At 50.4% G+C, this 11,234-nt stretch overlaps 1 protein-coding gene across 1 annotated transcript in view; it reads right to left on the reverse strand.

Annotated features, from left to right (window-relative positions):
• Window positions 1–10,328, reverse strand: part of SRPX (sushi repeat containing protein X-linked) — a 103,210-nt gene extending 92,882 nt beyond the window's left edge. The window contains exon 1 of the mRNA XM_007451974.1: window positions 10,145–10,328. Within this exon, the coding sequence (XP_007452036.1) occupies window positions 10,145–10,232 (88 nt within the window). The 5' untranslated portion in view covers window positions 10,233–10,328. The remainder of the gene's footprint in view (window positions 1–10,144) is intronic.
• Between the last annotated feature and the right edge of the window lie 906 nt (window positions 10,329–11,234).

The following is an 11,234-nucleotide window of genomic DNA, read 5'->3' on the forward strand; positions in this document are numbered from 1 at the left end:
CTTCCCGGACCGGGGCACGAACCCGCGTCCCCTGCACCGGCAGGCGGACTCTCAACCACTGCGCCACCAGGGAAGCCCTGTGTGGCCTTTCTTAAAGAGCTGCAGTTATTTCTAAGCTGCAGCTGAGCTGCTGGGCAAAGGCACGTGAGGACCCTGTTACCCATCACCGAAGATGTGCTTTGCTACTGCTGGCCGCACTCCAGGCAGGAGGACTCCAAAGGAGATGAAGTCGAGGGCACCCTGAAGAGTTGGGTTTGTTTTTGAGTTAGAAGAGGGAGAAGAAAACGAAAGTCTGTACACGCTTATCTCAGGAATGTCGGGGACTTAGGAAAGGAAGTCTAGAAGATGCCATGATGACGGCAAAGCCAAGGGAAGAAGGGATAGAGGAGGGAGGACAGCTATTGGGCGGCCCTTATAAACAGGCCAGCCACTCCATCTTGGCAAAGGGCTGAACTCACCCAGCGGACCAGTCCTTCTCAAATTTCACTGTGTATAAGAATCATCTGCGGGACCTTGTTGAAATGCACACGCTGATTCACTAGGTCTCGGGTGGGGCCTGAGCTTCTGACTTGCTTGCTTGGCTCCCAGGTGACCCAAGGATTCAAGCTCGCGAGGATGCCGCTGACACACAAGCACAGTTTTTTGTTTTGTTTTTCTTTTTAATAGAAGCAAGCTGTCAAAGCACATGGCGCCCATAGCTCTTTCCCACCTGGGGCTGAGCTACGGACACCCAGGACTGCAGCATAGATGGGTGTCCAGGGAGTTGTCTACACCACGGCACCCACCATCACACCCGTCCAAAGAGCAGGCGGGGTCTCACACCGTGCTGCCCTCCACTCTTTAAGTCTTGAGTTCTGGGCCTGCCTCTCTATCCTTTTCCTACTCAGCACAAAGTCTGTCCCCTGACCAAGCCCTGTGCCCACGCATTACACGTGCCTAGACAAGGCATCTTTTTCTAATCCACCCAAAGGCACCTTATGGACTAGCCGTGCCCTGCAGCCAGCAGTGAGAAGGTGGCAGGCATCCTTAGATGACTCTCGCCAATATTCTGTCACAGCTGGCAGCACAGACACCGCTTTATCACTCAGCCCTTGAGTGGATGCTGTTAATGAACTGAGCTTTCATGACATCACTTAACCAAAAAGACAGATAATCTCAAGAGCTGATAAAAATGTAGAGAAATCAAAACCATCACACACTGCTGGTGGGAATGTAAAAGGGTAGAGTCCCTTTGGAAAACAGACTGGCCGGTCCTCAAATGGCTAAACACAGAGTTACCATATGACCCAGCCATTCCACTCCTAAGGATCTACCCAAGAGAAATGAAAACATATGTCCACACAGAAACTTGTATATGAATATTCACTGCAGCGTTACTCATAACAACCCAAAAGTGGAAACAACTCAAATGTCCATCAACCGATGAACAGATAAAATGTGGTCTGTCCATACAATGGAATATAATTCAGCCATAAAAAAGGAGTCAAGTACTGATACCTGCTACAATATGGATCAATCTTAAAAACATTATGCTAAGCAAAAGAAGCCAGACACAAAAGGATACTGTGTGATTCCATTTATATGGAACGTTAAAAATAGGAAAATCTATAGAGACAGAAAGTATTTCAGCAGTTGCCTAGGGCTATGGAGAGGGGGTGGGGAGCAATGGCTAAAGGGTGTGGAGTTTCTTTGGCGGGTAATGAAAATGTTCTAAAACTGTGATGGATACACAACTCTGTGAATATACTACAAGTCGCTGAAGTGGTTTAAATGGGGAAATGGTATGGTATGTGAATAATATCACAATAATGCTGTTAAAAACAGCATGACATAGCAGCTGGGGTGCTCAAAGCAAATGGCATAGAGAGGGATCCTTTGGGACCTCGACAAGAGGGGGCAAGGGCTAGCTCTGGGGCAGCAACTTCTCAGAACCCTGAGGAACACCCAAGCAGCCCCGGGTGTGAGACTGAGACTGCAGCCAAGTGCCGGTATGAACAACCACGCAGAAATACGCCAGGGCACGGCTCTGTGAGTGCCTGAGGTGCCACTGATCCTTGCCTGCCTATCCCTGGTGCCCGGCCCGGTGCCTAATGTGTAGTGGCAGCTCAGAAACCGAACTCTGTCCCTGCCCGTGGAGGAAAGGGAATCCTGGAGTCGGCGGACTGAGTTCTAAGGCCAGCTCTGCTTCTAACTCCCCGTGTGACCCCAGACAAATCCCTTCCACTCGCTGAACCTCAGAGACTCATCACCGAGACGTGGGGAGTTCCGTCTCGGGCACCCTCCCAGGCTGAGATGCCACATGAATTAGGTGGCCCATGCAGGGGAGCCTGGATGTGGCTGAGAAACTCCTGTGGGCATCTAGATAGAGCCCGAGACACCCAATCAGCAGGTCAGTCCCAGCCAGAGGTGTGCTCCCTTGCAGATTTCACCGAGAGTCCCCCGGGGGCCAGGCTCCCTGCTCGGCCACAAGGGCACAGAATGAACAAGACCCCAGTGCCTGCCCACGTGGCTGAGGCCGTCGGGTCGTGAGTAGCTCCTGGTGAAACAGTATGACCCTCCTCTTTGAAAAGCGGACTTCGAATCGGAGTGGAAACAGGATTTCAACCTCAGATATTTAAAGGAACAGGAGCCTTTGTGTGATAAATGCTGAGTCAGTGGCAACAAGTCTGTCAGAGTTCCTATAGGGAACGGCCACACTGGGGGCAGAGTCTCAGAAGGCCGGGGACATGGCCAGGCCACCGCTTCCTCACCCCTCCACCAGGGGCCTGCCAAAGCTCGGCTCAATTCTCGCTCGCCCCGTGGTCCTCATTTAACCAGTGTTTTGGAACATTCTTGAATCCCTGGGACTGGTAGGGTCATCAGCTCAGCCACCCACACAGCTAGCGGCAGGCCAGAGGCATTCAGCAGAGGGTCCTGGGCTGCGCTCGGTATGGAAGAGGTAGATGCTCATCAGCCATAACTGGGCAGGCGCTGCAAAGAGCCAGTGACAACAGTGGAAACAGCATGGAACCCATCACACAACAGGTCACTATAAGAGCAGGGCAGAAGAAACAGAGCAACAACCTTTCAAGCCAAGGCAGAAAGTCCACCCCCAAATTCTATATTTGGATCTATTACTCATTTTTAAAAAAAGCTTTAAAACCAATATACTCAATTTACAACACCAAACCTCTGGGATAATCCAAGCCACTATGTCCAAACCCATTTACCTTCTCCCTGGAGAACAACGTATAAAGAGGCATGCAGTATGAGCTAAGGATTACAGGGCAGTGAATCACTCAGCTCAGGAATGATGACTCCAGAAGTTTCTGAGGCTAGAGTGTGCCCGTAAGACCCAGGTGCAACCAATTATCATCTGGGCAACTTGGGAGCTTAGCAAAGCTACCAGGGACTTTTCTCTCAAAGAAGCTTTATCCTTAAATCTTTTATCTGAAAAATCCTGCCCCCTCCCCCCAAAGTCCCTGGTGTTTCTAAGTCTCCTAGAATATTGTCCTAGGGTGGTTCGAAATTCAAGAGCCTCAGCAATTAACTATGCCCCAACTTGTTGCCTGTCCAAATGGATCTTCCGTTCAGAGTCCTGCAAATTGCCTCTGATACCTCGCATTTCTTTCTCTTTGGGGATGAGCAGCTTGGAAATTCTGGTTAAATCCTGCAGGGATACTGAAATAGAATGTGTTGATTCCCTGTCACAATTACCTCAATCATTCAATCAACCCACAAATATCCACTAAAGATCCTGCCCCAAGTCCCAGACACTGTGCTAAGTGACACTGTGCTGTGCCAAGTTGCCAGGCCAGGCCTGCAGGTAATTACCACCTATGATTATGACTGTTTTGTTTGGTGTCGATTTTTAAATGAGGAGAATAGGAAATTGTACCGCTGGTTATAACTCAGGAGGCCACCTGATCATTGGTTGAAAGTTTCCCTACTCTGGCAACTTCATCGTACTTTCTATGTTGACTTTTGTGCCCATTAAGTGCACATTCTCTCATAGAATTCACAAAAGTATCTGGTGAGGAGTGATTTTGAATTGGGATAGGGCCTTCTCCCCAGAAAAAGAACACCCACACAGATTTTTGGTTCCAATTTCAAAATGTTCTTAGAGAAGGAAGCCCAGAGACACCCTGCATTAACCTTCCTTGGGCCTGTAGTTGTCACTACCACTTGCATCAGCATCGCTCAACATCACTCTGCAATCTCCGGGCCCAGGACTCCTGCGTGGCTCCTCTCTGTGCTTCACAGGGCTTGTCGACCCATCTGTGTTATAATATTTACCCCCATGGATAACCTGGTGTCTATTTCCCCGCAAGACAGAAAGCTATTGACAGAAGGAATTCCCTACCTCTTTCATCCTAGTATCCCGTGCACTCCATCCTTCCATGTCCACTTTAAAAAGAAAGTCTCTGGATAGAGCCAAGGTTCCAGGAGAGAAGGCAGAATTCAAATATCCAAGAGAAAGATCCAGGCTTAAAAGACCCCATAAACAATGGCCAATAAAAGCCGACAGTCAAGAAATCGCACAATCAAGAACTGAGGACTAATACAACATTGTAAATCAACCATACTCAGATAAAAGTTAAAAAAAAAAAAAAAGAACTGAAAGGCTGGCTTGAGAAATTCCCTATGAACTGGAACCCAGGCAAGGCGATTATTCACACTGCTATTTGGAAATGAATCCTTAACCTGGGTATTGATCATAATTTGGCTGCTAGAATTTCAGAGTACGTTACAACCTGGCAAGTCAACCTTCTCGTGAAACTCAACCTTCACTTTCAATTACCCATTTGAGTTGCATTCTCTGAAAGGGGAATTGATGTAGCACACATATTTGCGTTGACTAAGGAAACCATTCAACCCCTTTGGAAGGGGCTCTAGCAAAGCGGCCAACAAAAATAATAAATGCAAACTCCGGCTTGTGGCTTCAGTGTCTCTCATCTTACAACCCCCAGCGGAGAAGGTTATTGCTCAAAGGGAGGGTGTTCACGGATTTAAAAGCAAACCTCTACAGCCAGCAAGGCACTGTCCCTGTGTATGTAGGTTCATGGTGGCACAAGCCCTGTTTACCTGCACGCGTGTTTCTCTCAGCTCCTCCGGCCAATGGTCTGTCACCCGAATTGCAGGGAACTACTAACTCAATAAGTACAAATATCCACTTGGCTCCAGGGTCTTGGCTAGGCACCGTGGGAAATACAGAGGGGTAAGACAGAGCAGTGCCCTTCCTTCATGAGCTCAGAATCTACAAGCGTAAAGGAATGCATAGCTCATTGTAAGGTATGGCATGTATGATAAATATCACAAGAGAGATATGAAACACCGTGGGTGTTGTTTAAAGGAAGGCAGAAGCTTCCCAATCAAAGGATCAAGTAAAAGTTTCATCGAACTGGGGGGTGTCGCTGGACGATGGGCAGAATTTAGATAGACATGTGGCTGCGGGGAAGCATTCCAGTTGCAGAAAGCAGTAATCACCAAAAAGAGGGAAAATGGGACTCCAGGTCTATAAAAACAGGTAGTCTACTTTAGCCAGATTTTAGGAAGCCAGGAGAGAATGACTGGAAAATTAGGCTGCGGGCAGCTGCCCTGTTTTTTTTTTTAATAAATTTATTTATTTTATTTTTGGCTGTGTTGGGTCTTCGTTGCTGCGCACGGGCTTTCTCTAGTTGCGGCGAGCGGGGGCTACTCTTCGTTGTGGTGTGCGGGCTTCTCACTGCCGTGGCTTCTCTTGTTGCAGAGCACGGGCTCTAGGCGCACGGGCTTCAGTAGTTGCGGCACGCAGGCTCAGTAGTTGTGGCTCGTGGGCTCTAGAGTGCAGGCTCAGTAGTTGTGGTGCACGGGCTTAGCTGCTCCGCGGCATGTGGGATCTTCCCGGACCGGGGCTCGAACCCCGTGTCCCCTGCATTGGCAGGCGGATTCTTAACCACTGCGCCACCAGGGAAGTCCTGCTCTATGTTTTTGAGTAGGAGAGCAATGCGATCAAAACAGTACTAACGTTGCCTCAATTTTAAAAATTAGAAATAAAATGTTAAAAAAAAAAACAGTACTGAAGTAAAAACGTACTTAAAAGAGCAGTATCTGGCCATAAAAAGTAGAATGAGTTGTTATAAGAGAGACTAAAAGTGAGAATGTTATAGAAATCACCGAAAAGAAAAGGGCAATATTTCAATTATGGTGTGAGGAAGGTCTGAAGACGGTGCTTTAGCGACGGTTTCTGGTGTCTCTTTCAGCTCACAAATCTGGGAAATGAGAAACAGTAATAGCAGGATACTGTACTGAAAGTGTTATCAATAAGAAAATGCCAGTTGAAAATGCCCTGCTCTCCCCAGCATTCTCCTTTTTAATGCAGAGGAATTCTGTCAGCTGATTACATGTTTTAAACCCAAATAGAAATTTCTAGCCTAACCTGCTCCTAATGTGACTTTAATTGTATATCCTGAGCCAGGTGTTCAGTTCCTAATACTTATCTCCAAATGTGGCATTTTAAAAGACTGCTTTGGCTGGTGTGCTCTGGTTTGGCTTTCAGCCAACCCCACTCGGTTTTCCTGGCTGGTGAAACCACACTACTTTACCAGTTTCCTCCAGGCATCAGATTCATGGAGCCTTTCTTAGTGGCCATGGCGTTCATTCTCCATCTTCAGCCTTGCTTGCAGAAGGAGGTGCAGTGAACCTCCAAAATCTCAGATGTAAATGAGGCTTCAAGAGTTCAGGGCTTCCCTGGTGGTGCAGTGGTTAAGAATCCGCCTGCCAATGCAGGGGACACAGGGTCAAGTCCTGGTCCGGGAAGATCCTACATGCCGCGGAGCAACTAAGCCCGTGCGCCACAACTACTGAGCCTGCACTCTGCAGCCCGCGAGCCACAACTACTGAGCCCACGTGCCACAAGTACTGAAGCCTGCACGCCTAGAGCCTGTGCTCCACAACAAGAGAAGCCACTGCAATGAGAAATCCGCACACCGCAACGAAGAGTAGCCCCCACCCGCCGCAACTAGAGAAAGCCCGCGCGCAGCAACGAAGACCCAAGGCAGCCAAAAATAAATAAAACAAAAAGACTTCATTTAAGAACATAATAAAACGGAAATGCAAAGCAAAACCACAATGAGACAGCACCTCACACCTGTCAGAATGGCTATTATCCGAAAGACAAGAAACAGCAAGTGTTGGCAAGAATGTGGAGAAAAGGGAACCCTTGTGCACTGTCGGTGGGAATGTAAATTGGTGCAGCCACCATGGAAAACAGTATGGAGGTTCCTCAAAAAACTAAAAATACAGCTACCATATGATCCAGCAATCCCTCCTCTAGGTATTTATCCAAAAGAAATGAAAACAGGATCTCAAAGAGGTATCTGCATCCCCACGTTTATTGCAACATTATTCACGAGAGCCCAGTTATGGAAACAGTCTAAGTGTCCATGAACCGATGAATGGATAAAGAAGATGTGGTATACACATACAATGGAATATTATCCAGCCATAAAAAAAAGAATGGAACGTTGCCATTTGTGACAACATGGATAGACCTAGAGGGCATTATGCTAAGTGAAATAAGTCAGAGAAAGACAAATACCATATGATCTCAATATATTGTGGAATCTAAAAAATGAAACAAACAAGCAAAACCTAAGCTCATAGATACAGAGAACAGACTGGTGGTTGCCAGAGGGGAGGGGGAGTGGGGAGTGGGCGAAATGGGTGAAGGGGATCAAAATGTACAAACTTCCAGCTTTAAAATAAATAAGTCATGGGATGTAATGTACAGCAATAGTAACTATCGTTAATAATACTGTATTGAGAGTCGATCTTAAAAGTCATCCCGAGAAAAAAGAATTTTGTAACTACGTACAGTGATCGATAGTAACTAGACTTATTGTGGTCACCACTGTGCAGTGCATACAAATATCAAATCACTATGTTATACATGGGAAACTAATGTGTATATATATGTCAATTATACCTCAATAAAAGCAAAACCAAAGAACAGAGTAAGAATACTATCTTAAAGGCATACAAACGCAATCCAACACAGACAACTTTGCTATGAATTTGCCATACATTTCAAGTGGGTTTTTATAGACACTGCGTCTTTGCTAGGCCGCAAAGAATCAATCAGTGAGCCAGAAGAGCTGCATCAGATTCAAAGGTGGAAGAACTCCAGAGACCTTCTAGAAGTGGGAATGGGAATGATTTACTCTCTCTCTGACAGACTGGCTATTAAATCTCAGATGTTTATATAAGTGGGGGAGGGGAGATGCCGATGGGGCCCTAGACCCCCATCTCCCTCTTTCAGAGGTTCCTGATTCCAGGCCTCTTACCAGAGACACAATGTCTACTTGCTGAGAGACTGCCTCTGAAATGATCTTCAAAATCTCTCTGTCACCCAGCACTTAGGGTGAACTCAGCTGACATGATTCGCCTCAGGACCCACAGGCCTAGAGAGTCTCCCCTCCCCAGCCTTCCGAAACCTCTGGCTTGGACTGAAATACCCTCCGTTGGAATCAACAGCCCCAGCAGAGCACATTTCCTGAAAGACCCCATTGGGATGTGCCAACTTGGGGGAAGCCTGCAGGCTGGCGCCAGAGGGAGCTGGGCCAGCCAGGGCCAGTTCCCAACAGTAGTGAGCGCCCAAGCTGGAAACCCACGATTCTGTGGGTGGCTGGGTCCTGGCAGCAAGCTACGCTGTATAAGGGTAGAAGCTGAGGGAAGGAGAACAGAGGGCAGGGTGAGGGAGGGAAGGAAGGTCAAATGGAAAAAGAGAAGAGGCCCCTTGACTGAGAAAGGCTCTGCCAGGTAGATGTACAGGCGGCTTAGAGACGCCTCCCAGTTCAGGAGGAAAGGCTGCTTCTAGCTTCTCAACTCCTCCCCCCTGCACCCTGTCCAGTACTGGCTTCCCCCTCCCCTCTACCTTCATATTATTAACCCGACTCCTGCTTGGGGGGTGGGGGCACTAACCCGCCCGGGGAACAGGGGGCTGGCACTTGCCTGGCACAGAGGATAAGGTCTCCTTTCCACTTTGCCCTGAATCAGTTCCTACCAAAAAGCTTAACACTTACAACAGTTCAAAACGCAAATGTTCCTGTTTATCACTTTACACGTTTGTTTGATTCATTCATTCATAAGGGGATGTGCAAGGAATTTCCAGCAGCCATCCCTACATCTCCCAAGCATGCTATCTGGGAACTCTCCCCCTCCATCCTTCACCCAGAACTCGGTAGGTTCGTTTCTCAGACCCCAGACTTAAACGGCCCACAGTGTTGAAAGTAAAGCCAGATATTTGCCCGCCACGTCACCCACTTTCCCATTAACACTAAACTAAAATGTGTCCATGGATTTCCTCTCCGGGGCGACAGGGGTGCATCCATGTTCCCCAGCTCCCCCGAAGCTCTTTGCTATCTTAAGACTCTCGGATGAGGGAGTCAGCTGGAGCTTTTTAAAGGGCATCTCCAAAGAAGGTTTTGTCCACACCAGAAGAGTCCTAATAAGTACCAGGGTCCCCTTAGATGCTACAGACCACGCCCCCCAGCAACAAGAAGCCACACCCCCTGTCTAGCAGAGCCCGCGTATGTAGTCCTCTTTCCCTGGGGCTAACCAAGCGCCTGCCACATGTCACCGCTCTCAGCTGGCACCTCTCTCCCGGAGGTGCAGACTTTCTCGGAATCCCCAGCAGGGGGGGTTGGGGGATGCGGGAGAGGCTCCGCCCGGGCCTTCCATGAGAGTCTCCTACTGTGGCTCGTGCCCTGCAGCCCCAGGGGGTGGCTTGGGGCCTCGAGTGGGAGGGGGTAGGGGCTCCTTCCAGGACGAGCTGCCAGCCACCTGGTCCCTGGCCGCAGGCAGCTGTGTGAGAGGCAAAACGCCGGCGGGGTGAGAAAGTAACCCGCGGCCAAACTTCTCCTGGTCGCCTCCAGCGCCAACGGGGGTTTGATTGGTCCCCCTGGAACCCCAGGCGCAGAGAGTCCTCCAGCTCACGGCGCCCGGCGACGGGATGACAGTCGGCTCTCCCCTCCTGGTGCCCGGACGCGAGCCCCGCTCCGCGTCTCCCGCTCCCCCGGGTGGCGAAAGACGAAGTCCGCGCAAACAAAGGGCGCCCCCGCACCACCCTCCGGACCGAGCCGAGGGTCCCGGCGCCCAGCTGGGGAGGCTGGCCCGCCGACCCTACCTGGGAAGCCGCGGCTCGGCGGGGCCCGAAGCAGCAGGAGCAGCGGCAGCAGCGGCAGCAGCGCGGGCCGGAGTGCGGAGCTCCCCATGGCGCGCCCGGCGCTGCGCTCGGCTCGGCTGCGCGGCGCGCTTCCCGGGGACGGGAGATCAACCCGACCGAGGGGCTGCGCGCGGCTCGCGGAGGCCAAGCTGGAAAACTCCTCCTCTCGCCTGTCTCCCTCCCTCCCGCCCGCCCGCCCGGGGCCTGCCCTCCTTCCTCCGCCTCCCCGGAGCGCTGGCGCGGCTGGGGCTCCGACCCACCCCCCTCCTTTTATGCCAGCGCTTCTTCTGGAAGCGGGGCTGACACTACCGCACCCCCTCTGGGGGCCTGAGCGCGCCAGGGGCGTGCCCTAGCAAACCAGATTATCCTAAAATATCTTTTTGTTCCCCAATTGCGCGCCCTTTCACCACGAATACACACACTGGTGGCCCAAACACCTCCCAGATCCGGGGCCCCTACCACAAGGTCATCTGTGCAGAAAGCTGCGTGAGTCACACGGAAAGAGAAGGGATAACCGAGGGGGTCCAAGAATGGCCCACCGCGGCAGGTTATTATCGCCAAGTTCGCAGGTTTGACCCTTCGGACCACGCCCCAAGTTCGGCGTCATTATGCCCATCCTATCCAAGAAGGAACGACGCTTAGAAACTTGCCCAGGTTCATGGTTACGGGCAGAGCGGGGATTTGAACTTAGGTGTGTGGCTCTGCCGGCGCCAACGTCCTTGCTACGGCTTTTTGGTTTCTCTTTTGCAAGGGAATGAATCAAGAGTTCGTGCCAGCTGCACTGCAGTTTGGGATGGGGCTTGAGGTACTCTTTCTAGGGTCGGCTGATGGGCGAGCAAAAGGCCCAGAAAGTTCCCCGTCTCACCCACAGCCTCGGGAATCCAGCTGTTGTAGTTTACTGCAACCAGATTTCCCCATTTCCTGGATTGTTCGCAATCACGCCTAGGACACCACGATCAGCCTGGAGCCTCCACCCTGTGGCCTGGCGTCAGGATAGGGTTTCTAGGTGCCTGCAGGACGGATCAGGTTTCTTCTTCGAGGCTTTCTCAAT

Source organism: Lipotes vexillifer, unplaced genomic scaffold, assembly GCF_000442215.2.
Source record: "Lipotes vexillifer unplaced genomic scaffold, Lipotes_vexillifer_v1.1 scaffold847, whole genome shotgun sequence".
Classification (NCBI taxonomy): domain Eukaryota; kingdom Metazoa; phylum Chordata; class Mammalia; order Artiodactyla; family Lipotidae; genus Lipotes; species Lipotes vexillifer.